Here is an 18,426-nt window from a genome sequence, read left to right as displayed (position 1 = left end):
TGAATTGCTATCTCAGGCCTTTAATTAAGAGCAATTGACATTGATCTGCTCTTAGCAATTGTTTGCTTATTTTTAGGCTGTGTTATTTAATTTATTTGGTTGCTTGCATTTGTTTTATTAACCTCGATGGTGGGAATCACCCCTAGAATGTTCATTGCAGGACAAGTGTTTTAAGTCATACCATAAATTGATCAATAGCTCTTATTATACCCCTTATCAAAATAATTTACACCGAAAAGCAAAAACATACCTTCAAAGTACTGCACAGTAGTGCCCCCAGGGGAACTGGGAGGAGGAATTCCACGTTCAGGACTGACCTGAATTGTAGCAATGGACACAAAATGTGGTCATGGAGAGGTCACATTTCATATCCAAAAAAACCCCACACACATACTCTGATTGAAATTTCCAGAAGAGTAGCCATAGCCCAATTTCCTTGAAGCTGATGGGATTTTGAAAACCTCCAGCAAATCTAAGCATCTCAGGCCTGCATACAAACAAAGATTCCACTCCCTCTTTGAAAAAGACAACAACCCCATAAAGATAAGCCCACACTCCTCACCCTGCAGACAGCTCTATAAGAGTCTATATAACTTCCACGCTGAACATTAGCTCTGAGACACAGTGGTACTTTGGTTGTCAAACCAAACTTAATCCATTCTGGGAGTCCGTTCGACTCCCAGAACCGTTTGAAAACCAAAGCGCGGCTTCCAATTGGCTGCAGGAGCTTCCTGTACACAATCAGAAGCCGCAGAAGTAGTGTCAGACATTTAGCTTCCAAAGAACATTCGAAAACCGGAACACTTCCGGGTTTTCAGTGTTCGGGAGCCAAAGCATACGCGTACCAAGGCGTTTGAGAACCAAGGTACGACTGTACTACCCAATGGTAATTAGAATCTGTGGCCAAACCCACCCCATCAGGATATATAGTAAGTGTTTCATCCCTCAGAAACTTCCAGGTGCAAATAAATAAATAAATAAATAAATAAATAAATAAATCTCTGCTTTAATTTCCTCAGCTCTTTAAACACAGAGAGGCTAGGTGGAATTTACAATGAGTTTCTGAGATCATGAAAACATCTGTTTCTGGAGAAGATGCTAATAATGGAAGCTGTCCATCTAGCCCAGGCATAGGCAAACTTGGCCCTCCAGATGTTTTGGGACTACAACTCCCATGATCACTAGCTAACAGGACCAGTGGTCAGGGATGATGGGAATTGTAGTCCCAAAACATCTGGAGGGCCAAGTTTGCCTATGCCTGAACTAGCCCAATATTGTCAACCCTGACTAGCAGTGGTTCTCCTGGCTGGGAGACTTTCCCATCACCTGCCATGCTGATCTTTTCCCAACTGGAGATGGCAGGAATTGAGCCTGGGACATTCTGCATGCAAAACATGTGCTCTTTCCATAGGTTATGGGCCCTCTCTAAATACAAGGCCCATGTTTCATATTGCAGTCATACCTTGGGTTACAAACGCTGTGGGTTGTGCGTTTTCGGGTTGCGGGCAGCAATGAACCTGGAAGTACTGGAATGGGTTACTTTTGGGTTTTGGCGCTCGCGCATGCGCAGAAGGACAAAATGGCGTCATGCGCCGAATTACGTCACGTGCATGCACAGACGCGGCGCTGCAGGTTGCGAACGTGCCTCCTGCACGGATCACATTCGCAACCCGAAGTATGACTGTATGCCCCTCAAAATAAGAAAACTAAATGCAGTGATATCCTGTATACTAAAAACTAATCCATGGTTCAGAAAAGAGGTGATAGGTTCATTTTATTCCAAAAGCAACTGAACTAACCTGTGTGATGCTGCATACGCTGCTGGTCTTTCTCTTTAGAGATCCTTCTTGGCAGACTGTCAGTAGAGAATGTGGAAGTATCGACCGGAAGTCATTAAAAGAGCGTCGACGAATACCATCCAACTCATGTGGGGCTCTGAGGGAATGCGGAGTAACTTTAGGGAAAAGCTTTGATAGGAGAGACTCTTCCGAGTTGCTGTAGCGCCCAAACGCTCGTGAAATTCCAATCAGGCATGGCACAGCGTATTTGCATAAATATTCTGGAAAACAAAGTAGTCCATTTATCTTTGGCTTCTAAAAGTTTGCTTCTTCCAATTGGAAAATGCAACGTTGGTTTTTAAACACCATTACCGTCATGATGTCCCAGTTCAGACATCATTGGAAACCATTCTTTTTCCTGCTCTGCAAATGTGTTGCAGGGAGACTCAAATCCCACCATTTATCTCCTTCTTTTGCAGCTGCAAGGAAATCAGAAGCATCTGCTTCTGCCTTCAAGCAAACCACAGTTCTCTGTTACGTTTGAACTTATGGTACTGTGGCTTGTTTACATTCTACTTACTGAGAGCAAAATCAGAATCAAACTGGGGTTTCATCATCATCATCACCACAACTTTATTATTTATACCCCGCTCATCTGGCTGGGTTTCTCCAGCCACCCTGGGCGGCTTACAGAATATCTAAAAACATAATACATCAAATGTTAAAAACCTCCCGATACGGGGCTGCCTTCAGGTGTCTTCTAAAAGTTGTGGAATTCTTTATCTCCTTGCCATCTGAAGAGATGCCGTTCCACAGGGAGGGCGCCACTACCAAAAAGGCCCCCTGTCTGGTTCCCTTTCAGAACCTGAATTGATTTCACTATGTCAGGCATAGGCAAACTCAGCCCTTCAGATGTTTTGGGACTACAACTCCCATCATCCCTAGCTAACAGGACCAGCGGACAGGGATGATGGGAGTTGTAGTCCCAAAACATCTGGAGGGCCGAGTTTGCCTATGCCTGCACTAAGTAGACTTTGAACAAGCCACAGGAACATTTTTTTTCCAGGGAACTGCAAAGAGAAGATGCTTCTGATCTTTTTCCCATTTCCACAAAAAAGGACAGAGAATGGAGGCATGTAAATCCAAGGTTCAGCTCTGCTCATTTACATAACAGAAAGCCATGGTTTCCAGTTACATCTAAACTGAGCCTACGTATCAGCCTTCTCCAGTCTGGTGCTGGAGTTCAGCTTTTATCTGCCCCAATCAGCATGGCCAAGGGTCAGGGGTGATATCGTCCATGAAATGTGTCAACCTCAGTTCCTAAGAGCAAAAGGGAAGTCTGATGAGGTGAATAAAGGAGCATGGTATCGAGGGAAAGAGGAGGAGTAATTTCTGTATTACCGTATTTTTCGCTCTATAAGACACACCAGACCATAAGATGCACCTAGTTTTTGGAGGAGGAAAACAAGAAAAAAATATTCTGAATCTCAGAAGCCAGAACAACAAGAGGGATCGCTGCGCAGCAAAAGCAGCGATCCCTCTTGCTGTTCTGGGTTCTGGGATAACTGTGCAGCCTGCATTTGCTCCATAAGATGCACATACATTTCCCCTTACTTTTTAGGAGGGAAAAAGTGAGTCTTTTAGAGCAAAAAATACGGTAATTGTGCACAGTGGTAAATCCAAGAGACGGAAGAGGGAGGAATCTGGACACAGAAAAAAGGAAGAAGCCAATAAGAGGGTGCTGTGATGAACCAGACTCTCAATTTGCAAGAACAAAGGACCACAAGTTCTACTCAGAAATGTTCTGAGGAGCCTCAAGGGAGCAGGTTTCAGGGGAAACCAGCCCACCGTGAAGTATACCATACAGCATGAAGGTAACTAGAGAGTGAGAGTGCACAATTGAATTTACATTTGTAATAATAAAAACAGCAGCACCTACTGGAACATTATCAATACCTTTATCCTGGATTTCTGGGGACTGGCACATTCCCAGGAGGACCTGCATCACTTGCAAAATTGCCTCTAAAATCTGAAATAATCAAAACAGGCATTTTTAAAATCTACAGGTGGGATGAATGTCAATCTGCAGTGCAGGAGTATGGCACCTTAAAGGTGCAACACTAAGACAGAGTGGGAATTTTAGCAGTGTACTCTATAATTTCAGCCAGGTTTTTGGGGGGAGGCATTAATATTTAAAATTAAGTTCGCAGAATATCCCGAGACAACAGAATTATAGGAAATAACCATTTACAAAACGATTTCCTTTAGACCCAATTTATTGGTGCTCTTTACACGTTAACCAAATGTGTTTTGAGAGGGAACAGGGTTGTACCCGCTGGCCCAACCCACCAATGTTACCACACCTTAACCTCTGCATACTTGGCAACAGGTCTGAATGGGAAGCCCACACCTGTGCATGAAGGCTCCATTTTCAAAGGATCAAGGGTCATTACATTGGAAGAAGGAACTCTGGGCACACCCTCCTTCTCCATGCTCATGAACATGTGAAGGAACACTTCTGAAAGTGGTTCTTATAAGGGACACTTTCACACCCTTAGCATATATGGGAAATCAATTGCTACTTGATATACAAGGGGACAAAAAAGTAGATCTTATTGACTCTACTATGATAGGATTCTAGATTCTACTAGATCCTATTTGTCATTTGTGTCAATGAAATCAATGTATGTAAAGTCACCAAAACTGTCTGTAATGGTCTGAGAACTTTGCAATGATCAGCATCATGGCAACTTTTCACAGCATGGTAGAATTAATATAATATAATATAATATAATATAATATAATATAATATAATATAATATAATAATATATTTATTGTTTATACCCCACCCATCTGGCTGGGTTTCCCCGGCCAGCCTAGGCGGCTTCTAGCAAAAGATTAAAAATACATTAAAACATCAGTCATTAAAAACTTCCCTAAACAGACTGCTAAAAAGACTGCTGACTTAAAGGAATTGCTAGCAGGAGGGAGAAAGTTTGGTAAACTGTCCGCATTTTAGAAGCCCTCTTATGAGTTGCTCCATATAAGCTTTTCGTGTAATTAATACACTGAAGAATGAGAACATTTAGAAGGATTTGTACTATTAATTCCCTGGCTGGGGGGGGGGGGGGCAGAGAAAAAGAAGGAAGACAACTCCTGGTTTCATAGATTATGATTTAATAATTTATATATCTGTTCAAATGTCATTACTTATGCTGCCTTAGTCAATAAATATTTTCAGGGGTTGTTTTTTTAAAAAAGCTGTTGATACACAAGTTATGGAACTATGATTAATACAGGAAATGTATATTTTACTACCCAAGGCATGCATGCCCCATTTTCCCGGTGAATTTTACCTGTTCTCTCAGAACAGAATCCCTGTAAGCCACATCTGACAACAAAGTCACCAAACAGAAACTGAAGTTTTCTGGAATCGGAAGCATGCCTACAAGTATGGTAAAGACACATCAAGAATATGACTAGCACACAGCAACAACAACTGCAATCCATCACAAGTCACAAATTGTTTAAGGTCTAGTTCAGACAAACCATGGTTTACTAGACTGAGAGTTAGCCGTGTGTCCGATCCTCATTCCTGCCCTTGCTAGCAGATTTGAAAAACATATTTTGATTTATTAAACTACATATTCCCATGGGAAACCATGATTTAAGCATGGCTTATAGACCAGAATATCAAAGCAGCATCAGCTTCTGATAAGTTAACAGTGCTAGTTTTCCACTTTGGATGCCTTGTGGGGCTGAAAAAGAATCCCCACTACATATTTGCACACTTACCTGGGAGCACTGCTTTCTTTTTGTGACAGTGTGCACCAGTACAGTGGTACCTCGGGTTACAAACTCTGCTAACCTGGAAGTAGTTGCTCCAGGTTGCAAACTTTGCCCCAGGATGCAAACGGAAATCGTGCGCCGCCGGCAGGAGGCCCCATTAGTGAAAGCGCGCCTCAGGTCAAGAACGGTTTCGCATTAAGAACAGACCTCCAGAACGAATTAAATTCGTAACCCGAGGTACCACTATGCAGAGTACCATTACTGCTTTTCTTTGCTACCCATGGCAACTATTTCACTCTGGCACCCACAGCACTTTTATCAAAATATGAGTACCAGTACCTCATCTTCCAAGGGACGCGGGTGGCGCTGTGGGTTAAACCACAGAGCCTAGGACTTGACGATCAGAAGGACAGCGGTTCAAATCCCCGCAATGGGGTGAGCTCCCGTTGCTTGGTCCTGCTCCTGCCAACCTAGCAGTTCGAAAGCACGTCAAAGTGCAAGTAGATAAATAGGTACCGCTCTGGTGGGAAGGTAAACGCCGTTTCCGTGCACTGCTCTGGTTCGCCAGAAGCGGCTTAGTCGTGCTGGCCACATGACCCGGAAGCTGTACGCTGGCTCCCTCGGCCAATAAAGCGAGATGAGCGCCGCAACCCCAGAGTCGGCCACGACTGGACCTAATGGTCAGGGGTACCTTTACCTTTTACCTCATCTTTTTACCAAAATAACACTGCCTGGGAGTAAGTCTAATTGAACTCAATGGGATTTATTTCTGAGCAGGTATGCATAGGATTGCACTTACAAAACTTAGTCATTTACTTACAAAAAAAAGGCCACCAAGGACCAAATTCTGACAACAAGAATCTGAAACCTCACCTCTGCTTTTGCGTGAATTGCTTTCTTCTATCCATTGGACTTTGGAAAGGCCCCTTAACAGCCGGAGAAGATAAGGAACAAGAGTATCTTTATGCTGGAACGGAAAGAGGAAATTTTAGAACCATCTGAATTAATTTACTAAATTAACACAGTGACGTCTATGTACATGGTGCTTTACAAATATCCGGTATGACAGTTCCTGACCCAAGGTGGTGAGGTCAACAATCTAAAATAGACTCAGGCAAACAGTAAAGGAATACAGGTAATTTAGGGGTGGATAGACAGGGGAAGAAGATGTGATTATTTCAATTACATGGACTTTGCCTTGGTTATGATAAGACATGGGGATTAGGGGACTGATACAAAGGTCTCCCAGAAAAAGGCAAACTTTGAGGAGGAACTTAACAGAAATAAAGCACGTGGGTGCAAGGAGGCATTCAAAGAGGTAGTTAGTACCAGGCACCAAGCGGAACTGAGTGAAGGTGGGACATCTTCAGACAACAGTATGTGGTGGAGCCGAATCACACAGGAAAGGATACAACAGGAAATAAGCCCAGGGATATACAAAGGGACAAGGCCATGGAAAGTTTTGAAGGCAAAGGCAAGAAGATTGTGAAACTAGATATTGCATGCAGAGGAAAAGGAACAGCCATCTGATTATGTTTATTGCCACACAGCTTTAATATCCTTTCAAAGCCAAAGCGCTAACTAAATTTGATGCTACGGATCAAATTAAAACATTCCAGTAGGAGTTTTAATGGAGGCCCTTCTTTGGGTGCCCCCACCAACTGAGATGCAGTGAATAGCTACAAAGAAAAAGCACTTACTTGGTGGTGGCACCCTGACTGGAAAGAACTTCTCAAGGAGGCCCACCAAACACCTACCTAGATGTGATTTCAGCACCAAGAACAGGGGTAGGCAACCTAAGGCCCAGGGGCCGGATGTGGCCCAGTCGCCTTCTCAAACCGGCCTGCGGACAGTCCGGGAATCAGCGTGTTTTTACATGAGTAGAACGTGTCCTTTTATTTAAAATGCATCTCTGGGTTATTTGCGGGGCATAGGAATTTGTTCATTTTCCCCAAAAAAACTATAGTCTGGCCCACCATGTCGTCTGAGGGATGGTGGACCAGCCCAAGGCTGAAAAAGGATCCTGACCCCTGACCAAGAAGATAGTTTTGTTTTACCAGGCTCTTTAAACTTCAGTATATTGCTTTTATGCTACTCTTTTATATTACAGGGTTGGTTGTTTATTTAGTTTTACGAGGATTTAAAACTTTTTGGAAGCTGTTGAACTGGCAGATTATAAATCCCGTCAAGTAAACAAACATATTTTAGAGTAAGAAGCATATTGTACCTGCAAGTCAGACTCGATTAGAAAAATTCCCAAAGCAATCACAGCATCTCTGCGGCGCTCATCCAGCTGAAAGATCCCATGGATGTCAACTGGGCACATGCAGAGTAGTTTCTGTACCTATAAGAAGCAAAACAGAGGATGTGAAAATATCTATTGTTAAAAAGTCATACTTTCCCAAACATCCGCAAGCAAAAACAGTACACGTTAAGGATTAAAAAAGACCCAGACATTTTCATCTAAAGCTCGAAGCCCCTTCCATACCACTATGCTAAAGCTCAGCAAGCCATTTGCAAATATCAGTAGCACAATCATCTCACCACCCATTCCACAGGAACAAAATGGTGTCCTTTTAAGCCATGAGTCCATTTAAAAGTTGTGGGTGGAAGTAACCATGCCCAAATACTCCTGCTGACGGAGATGAGTCTTAGGATTTGAGTGCATGTGCAGGTTTGGCAACTGCATATTAATGCATTTTGGAGTCTTACACGTCTCCTTGTGAAGGCATGTGCCCTGAAAGGTGGTTTAACGTATCTTTTAAGTAATAAATAAGCAGAAGCATTAGGTAACCAGCAGAAGAGGTAGCAGTATGGAGCACAAGATCAACATAGCCTGAACAACAGGGACTTGCCTTGGTGGCTAATGGTGAACAGCAGTGGGTGGGTGGGTGAGTGAGTGGGTGGGTGCACAAATGAGCCTCCCAAAAGGAGGAGTTCAGAGCCTGGACATCACCAACAAAGAGGCCCCCAACTCAATAAAGCAGGGTTCCAAACATGGGCAGTTTCACAGGCTGTTGGGTAGTATCAAACAATTAAATGATTAAACAGATGGGTATCAGAAAGACAGATGGGAGGAGAATGACGTTAAGGAGGGTTTGGCGAAGTGAAATGCAAGCACACAGGGGGAAAACAAACAACAAGGTGGAAATAATTTGTCTCCAGGCAGCTGCATCCATCTCTTTCCTTTCCCCCACTTTAGCTCTCTACAGCAACATTTACTTATTTTATTTTAAAACAAAAAAAATTTTTTCCCTTCCAGTAGCACCTTAAAGACCAACTAAGTTAGTTCTTGGTATGAGCTTTTGTGTGCATGCACACTTCTTCAGATACACTGAAACAGAAGTTGCCAGATCCTTCTATATAGTGAGAAGGTGGGGAGGGGTATTACTCAGAAGGGTGGTGGGAATGGGTGATTGGCAGATAGCTGTGATGAGCCTGTTGACGACTCTTAACGACTGCAATAGGTCTTACAGGAAAAAGCGAGGGGTGAGAAGGTGAAAAATGGCTTTGTCATGTATAATGAGATAAGAATCCAATGTCTTTGTTCAGACCAGGTCTCTCCATGGTTTTAAGTTTGGTAATGAGTTGCAATTCAGCAGCTTCTCTTTCCAGTCCATTTCTGAAATTCCTTTGTAGTAATACAGCTACTTTGAGATCTTGTATAGAATGTCCTGGGAGATTGAAGTGTTCTCCTACTGGTTTCTCTGTCTTGTGATTCTTGATGTCCGATTTATGTCCGTTTATTCTTTGGCGTAAGGTTTGGCCTGTTTGTCCAATATTGCAACTCATTACCAAACTTAAAACCATGGAGAGACCTGGTCTGAACAAAGACATTGGATTCTTATCTCATTATACATGACAAAGCCATTTTTCACCTTCTCACCCCTTGCTTTTTCCTGTAAGACCTATTGCAGTCGTTAAGAGTCGTCAACAGGCTCATCACAGCTATCTGCCAATCACCCATTCCCACCACCCTTCTGAGTAATACCCCTCCCCACCTTCTCACTATATAGAAGGATCTGGCAACTTCTGTTTCAGTGTATCTGAAGAAGTGTGCATGCACATGAAAGCTCATACCAAGAACTAACTTAGTTGGTCTTTAAGGTGCTACTGGAAGGAAAAAAAATTTTTTTGTTTTGACTATGGCAGACCAACACGGCTACCTATCTGTGACTGTTATTTTATTTTAGTCTACAATACTGAACAGCTTTCAGACCCCCCAAAAAGCTGTTTTGTTCATGCAATAGGACCAACTACCCATCTTGGACAGAAGCGCCCACCTCTAAACAAACTAACAATGCAATCCTAGGCATGCCTACTCAGAAGTAAGTCCGACTGTGTTCACTGATGCTTACTCCCAGAAAAATGCATAGAGTCTTATTCTATTAGTAGCTTTTTAGGATCCATAAAGTACTTGTGTGTGTTTGTAAGAATTACATGGTTCAGCCATGGCTCGGTTTTGTAGGCAGAAACTGTTCTTGACCATGCAGAGATACTGGTATTGCTGAGCCAACACATTCTACATGCTCATGGCTATTGCTAAAGCACACAATGTTTCCCAATAAGGTGTGCCTGATGGATTTAAATCTTCACAATTAAACAGCAGATAAACCTGCCAAATTTAAGCATTAAAATCTGTGTTCGTTCTCACCCAGTGTTCAAAACAATTTGTGTGTGTGATTGGCGTCGCATGGTGCACAAAAAGGAAGTATTCTCAAAAGCCCAGTAGCATTAAAAAAAGAGCATAAAATGTGATCAGTTAAAAAAAAAAATCAAGTGACTAGCAATACAATCCTATGCATGTTTACTTGGAGATAAACCACATCGTGTTCAGGCTTACTGACCTAGCTTACTACCAGGCATGATATGTGTAGAGGATTGCAGCCCTAATTTCTCCCGAGAGCCAGTGTGGCATAGTAATTAGTGTTGGACATGGACCTGGGAGACCAGGGTTCAAAACCCCACTCAGTCGTGAAGCTCACAGGGTGACCTCGGGCCTCTCAGCCTAGCCTACCTGTCCTCACAGGGTTGTTGTGAAGATTAAATGAGGAGCAGGAGAACCATAGAACCACCTTGAGAAAAAAGGTGGGATATACAGTGGTACCTTGGGTTACATCCGCTTCAGGTTACAGACTCCGCTAACCCAGAAATAGTGCTATTCTGCAGTCTGAATAGCTATTCTGCAGTCTGAATTCTTTATCTAACGGATTCGTCATAAAGTGGTACCTTGGGTTACATACGCTTCAGGTTACAGACGCTTCAGGTTACACACTCCGCTAACCCAGAAATAGTGCTTCAGGTTAAGAACTTTGCTTCAGGATAAGAACAGAAATCGGGCTCCGGCGGCGCAGCAGCAGCAGGAGGCCCCATTAGCTAAAGTGGTGCTTCAGGTTAAGAACAGATTCAGGTTAAGAACGGACCTCCAGAACGAATTAAGTACTTAACCCGAGGTACCACTGTAAATGCAATAAATGAATGAATAAAAATGAGAAACTTATTTGGAAATAAGAATTGAACAGAATCCAGCATGTTGGATCCAGAATAAGTTACAGTGCAATTTTATGCATATTTACTCAGAAGTACCACTGAATTCAATGGAGCTTATTCGCAGGTGAGAGGGCACAGGATTGCAGCCAAAGTTAGTCCCATTGATTTCAATGGGATTTAAGCTTGTCGTGACTAACTTGCCACAATGATTTCAATGGGACATAAGCAGGACTGCCATAAATTGCAATCCGATTTAATCTACTTGGAAGAAAGAGCCACTCAATTCAGCAGGGCTTACTTCTGAGTGAACATACACAGGCATGCACTGCATATGTTAACTTCAGCTACGAGAGGAGTGGGGGGGGACCTGTGGCCCTGGAGATATTCGATTCCAATTCTCCTCCAGCCAGCACATCGGGGATGATGCAAGTTCTATTCCGTCCATATCTGAAGAGCCACAGGTTCTCCACCCCGATCTACAACATTGCAATATAATCCACTTGTTTGTAATGGTAAGTAGGCAAATGGATTATATTGCAAGTTCTAAAAGGAATCGTAGTTTCAGTATTGTTACATAAGAGTACTAAGTGTCTTCCTTGATTACTACTCTCCCAAACTAAAATTAGTCTCGCCAGGGTTTTGCACCTGAAGGTACTTCTTTCTAAAATTCTCATATTAAATTGATTAGAAAAAGAGCCTTCCACAAACGTTATATGCCGATTCATCACACATCCTTAATGATTCATAATATGTTTGTAACAGTTAGCCATGATTATTCTGGGGTTTAGAGCACACACAACCCCCCAAACAGGACCCATGATCTGATTCCAGTAAGCCTGCCCTTACCTAATAGATCTGCACATAACAAATTACGGAGCTCTGAACAATGTCAAATTGTTCAGGGTTTTTGTTTTGTTTAACACTAAAACAAAACAAACAAGGAAATCAGCTCGTACCTGACTGGTCAGACATACCTATTGTATATGCTGCATATCTAACTTCATGCTAAACCACTACCCCTTTTGATGTTGCCCTGTGTTAAACATAGAAGAGAAAAACATGTTGATGTTGGGTGTTCAAACCAATTCAGTGATCCTCATAACAAACATATATGTTAAACAACTTCCCATAAATTTCATATTTTGTAAAGAAAATCTTATAATAAAAGTCCTTCCACTTTCATATATCATTAATTTGCCAAGCTATGCAAAACTACTAAAAAGCTGTAATCAAAAGGTAGACCATTCAATTACCTACAGAACAGTTTTTAAAAAATAACAAAACAATTTTTGGATTTATGTGCCTTGTTTGTTTCCTGATACAGCTTTATCAAGACTCCACTACTTTTATCCTCATACACTTACAGGCACGCTCAGTTCATCCCACTAAAAACTCACCAACCACCAGCGAGAATCTAACACATGATTTCCAAACTTCTAGGCACACCGTCATTTTGAGCTGTCTGCTTTTATTCTCCTTCTGCTCATCACTTCAGTCCCTAGGAGCAGCCACTTCCGGAGGCAGTGATAGCCATAGCTATAGTTTATCAATTCAAACACCATAGCAAAACAATTTGCACAAACCATGAAGTGCAAACCCACGTCAAATCATGGTTTCTCATGCTGTCTCTGCCAATTCAAACACCACAATAGTTATGTTTCCTTAAGCATGGTTTTATTCAAGTTCTTGAACTGTTTCAAGAACTGTGTTGAATGGCTATTACGGTTCAGAGGTACTATCTAAAATACCTTACACCTGAAACCACTGCTTAGCCCATGGGTAGGCAAACTAAGGCCCGGGGGCCGGATCCGGCCCAATTGCCTTCTAAATCCAGCCTGAAGATGGTCTGGGAATCAGCGTGTTTCTACATGAGTAGAATGTGTCCTTTTCTTTAAAATGCATCTCTGGGTTATTTGTGGGGCCTGCCTGGTGTTTTTGCATGAGTAGAATGTGTCCTTTTATTTAAAATGCATCTCTGGGTTATTTGTGGAGCATAGGAATTTGTTCATTTGTTTTTTTCAAAATATACCAGGAGTCTGGCCCCCCACAAGGTCTGAGGGACAGTGGACCGGCCCCTTGCTGAAAAAGTTTGCTGACCCCTGCTTTAGGAGAAGCCCTGTCTGTTTAAAGTGGGAATGAGACTGCTTTAAATGTAGAAGTACTGTTTTCCATTCTCCCAATAATCAGCCTGAATTCCACACCCACTGAACATGCTCAGTCATCACCCCCCTCAAAAAATAATAATAGTTGAGTATGCCAGTACCACCCTCTTGTGCATGAGTTTTGACAGCCCAAAGACTGACAGTCAGACAATTAAGAGAGTTGTTAATATGTGTCAGACGACTATCCTTTGGTCAGGGTTCAGTCTGACTCATTTTCTCTTTGTCTAAGAACAAGCACAAAGGTTTCCCAGCCCGCTCACAGGTCCTTATAATATCAGTGGAAACAGTTGGTCCTGGCGAGTATTAACCACTTTCAGTTTTAACCTGAGGATTGTCATTTGTTCAGTTTTAACTTTAATTTTAATTCATTTGAATTAATTTTGGGATGCATTTTAATCGACTGATTGCTGGTTTTTTATGTATATTGTATTATTTATATGATGTCAGCTGCTCTGAGCCTGGCTCCAGCTGGGGAGGGTTGGGTATAAATAAAATTTTATTACTATTATTATTATTATTTTCCCTAACCTAACAATTCCAACGGACAGTGATGATGGTGAAATTTAATATTATTTATTTTACTATCATCATTTACCACAAGGTCTTGGGGATTTGTATATTACTTTTACTTCTACACTACCCTGCAGTAAAAAAATTCCAGAGCAATTGACATAAAAGGAAAGTACAGCAGTACCTCTACTTATGAACACAATCCGTTTCGGGGTGCCGTTTGCACCCTGAAAAGTCTGTAAGTAGAGTGCCGCAGATCGCTTCTGCGTGTGTGGTGAAACTCGGAAGTATATACTTCCAGGTTTGCCCCATTCGCAACCTGAAAATCCACAACATGAAGCGAACGCAACCAGAGGTTTGACTGTACAGTCACAATACAAAATCAATATTATAATTTTCCCCATCATCGTTAACTACAGGAATTGTCAGGCCTCAAGATTAGTATTTGTAATATTGTAACGATTTCACCATCACCACAAAAACCACCTGATTTCAGGATTGCTACTATTATATTTCACCATCACTATTTACCAATTGGATCACTAAATCTCAGGGTTATTTTTTAATATATATAAAATCAAAAATAAGAACAAGAATCCTGAGACCCAGCAATCCCAGTGGTGATTGAATGGGCACATTATTACTTCAGGGTTATTATCACTACCATATTTCATCATAAACATTTGCTACAAGGAACACAATCCCAGCGACAAATAGTGAAGAAATAGTAGTAGTAAACTACCGTATTTTTCGCTCTATAAGACGCACCAGACCATAAGACGCACCTAGTTTTGGGAAGAGGAAAACAAGAAAAAAAAAATATTCTGAATCTCAGAAGCCAGAACAGCAAGAGGGATAGCTGTGCGGCGAAAGCAGCGATCCCTCTTGCTGTTCTGGCTTCTGGGATAGCTGCGCAGCCTGCATTCGCTCCATAAGACGCACACACATTTCCCCTTACTTTTCAGGAGGGAAAAAGTGAGTCTTATAGAGCAAAAAATATGGTAATTATTATCTTCAGGATGATCACTGTTACATTTCACCATCACCATTTGCCAAAGGATTACCGCATCTCAGGATTATTCTTACATCGCTGATAGTAAAATATCACAATAAGTATCTTGATATTATCATCTTCCTTATCACCATTTCAGAATTATCACTGTTTTATTTCTCCATCCCCATTCACAACAAGGAGTGGCAGTTCTTGGGGTTATGATTTTGAAATTATGTTTAAAATGAGAAGAATCATCCTGTCCAGGGAATCCTAGTGGAAAATGCTAAACGGTAAAAGAATAACAACTTTCCTAGACCAGACAATCCTTGTGGTAGATGGTGAAGAAATCATCCTCTTCCACCATCACCTCCCCTGAGATATCCAGCTGTACTTCCAGAGAAAACCAGTGCACAAGCTTAACAAACTGGGACCAATTTACCTACGAGATCACATGTGCCCACTCAACCTGCCTTATTATTGCAGAATAATATATTTAATAATAATATATTATTATTATGAGAATAATATATTTAAAGTAGATGAATAAATGAGCAAATTGTCGTATTTTTCCGTCTATAAGACGCCCCCATGTATAAGACGCCCCCTAATTTGGGGGACTCAGATTTAAGAAAATGGGGGGAAATATATCTGTGTATAAGACGCTTCCCTGATTTTTGACATTATTTTTTAGGGGGGAAACCTAGTCTTATACACGGAAAAATATGGTAAGTTAATTTGGATATGCAGATGATATTAAAAATAAATTTAAGGAACTGCAGAAAGAGGGGGACGGAAGTCAAGTTTTGAAATGTTAAAATGATTGTAAAATGAGTGAAACGTAGAAACCTGAAAAGCTTAAATAATGTTTTAAAAGAGAGAGATCTGCCTCAATTGGAGGCAGAACTGGCACCACCACAAGCAGGCAACCAAAGACATTTTGGCATGAGGCAAACCACAAAATGGTGGCCCCACTCCCCACCAGGGGAAAAGGGGTGAGTGAAGACCTACATGAAGAGCAACAGACATCAGGATCTGCTGCCCCTACAGATCCTGCCACCTGAGGCAGTCACCTCACCTTGCCTTGTGAGCCGGCCCCCACCACAGGTGCCACATAATACCTGTTTCCACATTTGTAAGAGCCCAGCTGGCCGTAGGAGCCAATCCTCACCCCCTTCCCAAAGTTGATGGGCATTGCCATCGATCCATTATGTGGGGCAAGGGCTTTACCTGGGAGCCCCAACATTTCGTTCAAGTTGTCACCCCTGCAGCTGGCCATTTATCCAAAGCCCTTTGGCCTACGGAGACCAAGCAGGAACCTTTTCTTAATTTAATAAATTTACTTATTTGGTTTTTCGAATTAAAGTTTTAGAATCACGTATCCAACATACATCATAGAAATTCCAACAGAATCTCCTGGACTTCCCTCCTCCCCTTTGTGGGTCCCCCACTGTTAGTCATTTCCTCCCACATCCAAATCTTTTATCTAAAATTCACCATTGAACTACAAGTGTTATTCCAATCCTAATAAGGATTTTAACTGTTTGCAATGATTTTTAAAAGATAAATTATAAATTCCCCCCCATGCCTTATTAAAACGTTGGTCTTCCTGATTTCTGATTCTTCCATCTTTTTTTTTTTTTTTTTGCCATTTTGGCATAATAATCCATCAACTTAATCCGAATCAGGCACCTTTTTCTTCAACTGCCCTCTTTTCGGCCAGGAAAGGTCCTTACTTAAGGCTTAAGCCTACCCAGATCCGGGGTCTAGGAAACTTGAGGCAATTCTTTAGGTATGTCTTGGAATTATTATTTTTATCAGTGCTTTTTTTTCTGGAGGGACGCAGGGGTACACAAACCCCTAAACATTTTGTGAATCTTTGTATTTTTGCCCATTTACTGTATTTACTTTTCCAGATTTGAACTATAAAATGGTATTTTTCTTTGAGTCAAAATGAGAGTAGCCCTCGCAAGAAGTACCAACTGTGGAAGAATGGCAGATGAAGATGATGGATTTTTCAGAGAACAATGAACGAAATTTAATGATTACTTAATTAAATATATTAAGTTAAATTAATTGGAAAAAGCTTGCAATTACCAGATAGGCTTAGGATTTAAATATGTAATATGATGAATTAATATGTTTAATGCTGAATTGGTAAGAAAGAAAGATGTTAAGTGATTAAGTTAAGTTTATAAGAATTTTGATTTGGAAAACCGTTAAAAGGATATGCAATGAAATTCAACTAGGGGGATACGAGGAAGTCACTTAACAATGTTAATAAGATTAGTTTTAATAAGGTTGTGATTTATGTTCGTTTATTTGTTTGTGTGTCTATAACTTTGTGAAAATCAATAAAAAAATTGGGGGGGGGGAATGAGAGTAGCCCTAAACATTGATTATTATTAGCACTGATTATTATTATTAAAGGGCTGATTATTATTATTAAAGGGGTTGCACTTTCTGTTGCAGTGGTTGTTTTGCAAATCAAATATGACGGAATGAAACGAGATAACGTAAGCAAGTCGTCCAAGGAGCGAAGCGCAGACCCGCCCCCGCCCCTACGCCGTACGCGGTGACGTAAACGAGACCCCCCACCCCACCCCTGAGGTAACTGGGAGCAGCGGGCAGTCGCCTCGGGCAGCGCCTCCTTCCCTCACCTTCTCGAGCGGAGCGGGTCTCTGCACGGCCAGCGAGCGGGCGAGAGACAGCACCGTGTTGAAGTAGAAGCCCCTCGACGAGCCCGGGCTGCTGGGCTTCTCCGAGCGCGCCGCGGTCACGGCCGCCGCGGTGGCAGCCGCCGCCGTCGCCACGGCCAGAGCCGACATCTTGCGAGGAGCCTCCTCACAGCGAGAGTGTCACTCGCGGCCTCTCGCGCGCCTGTGGGCCCCTCCCCTCATCCCTTCCCTTCTTCTCCAGCAGCAACCGGCAGCCCGGCTTCGCGTCGGACTTCTCGCGAGAACGGCGCCGGCCACCGCGAAGCAGCCCCGGCTGAACTACAGCTCCCGGCAGCCTTCGCTGCCTTTCTTCTCCTTTGGCGAGGGCTGTGCTGGATGGGGCTGATGGGAGTTGTAGTTCAGCAGCTGCTGGGGGCGAGGAATAGGAGGCGCTAAGTGGGCTGCTCCCGAGGTCCAGTAATGTACTAACCTTGCACATAGAGAGACGTAAGCGGCTTAGAGGGTAGAGTGGCGCACGAAGCTGAACTAGTGGTTTAAATAAATAAAAGGGAAAAGCGAGCGACTTTTGGCGTGTTTTAGGTTTCGAAATGGAGATGTAAAGTTTAATCTGTTTTAGCATGGCATGCTTTAAGGTATCCTACATTCCCTCCCCCCTGATCTTACGGTTTTATCTTTTTGTAAACTGCTTTGAGGTTGTTGTTTTACAACCAAGCGGTGTGTAATTTTTATGAAATAAATAACAAATAAATATAAATAATCCGAGCAGGGTTGTGTTTCTTTTACCATAATGTGCCTGTTCATGGACCTCAGCCCCAGCCAGTTTAGTCCAATGGTTAAGGTTGATGGGAGCTGTAGTATCTGGGCTCTGTTGCAGAAAGAAGCGAGTGTTGTGGCACCTTCCGTTCTTAATTATAAATATTATTTATTTGACTTGTGAGTCGGATCACCTCAAAGGAGTCCTCAAGTTACAAAAGAAATTAAGAGTCAAAGGCATGCAACATAAATGTAAAAAAGGGAGAGAGAAATA

The 18,426-nt window shown here is 42.2% G+C and overlaps 1 protein-coding gene across 1 annotated transcript in view; it reads right to left on the bottom strand.

Moving 5' to 3' along the window:
* PI4KA (phosphatidylinositol 4-kinase alpha) overlaps positions 1-17,904 on the bottom strand; it is a 99,779-nt gene extending 81,875 nt beyond the window's left edge. Inside the window, exons 1-7 of the mRNA XM_083589660.1 lie at positions 17,382-17,904; positions 7,796-7,912; positions 6,442-6,535; positions 5,136-5,224; positions 3,735-3,807; positions 1,800-2,059; positions 251-317 (exon numbers count right to left, since the gene is read on the bottom strand). Coding sequence (XP_083445786.1) covers positions 251-317; positions 1,800-2,059; positions 3,735-3,807; positions 5,136-5,224; positions 6,442-6,535; positions 7,796-7,912; positions 17,382-17,549 — 868 coding nt within the window. The 5' untranslated portion in view covers positions 17,550-17,904. The remainder of the gene's footprint in view (positions 1-250; positions 318-1,799; positions 2,060-3,734; positions 3,808-5,135; positions 5,225-6,441; positions 6,536-7,795; positions 7,913-17,381) is intronic.
* Positions 17,905-18,426: the final 522 nt, after the last annotated feature.

This window comes from Podarcis filfolensis (genome assembly GCF_964270895.1).
Source record: "Podarcis filfolensis genome assembly, chromosome: 16".
Lineage (NCBI taxonomy): Eukaryota > Metazoa > Chordata > Lepidosauria > Squamata > Lacertidae > Podarcis > Podarcis filfolensis.
Note: the sequence above shows the minus strand (reverse complement) of the source record. Positions and strands in the feature narration are given on the sequence as shown.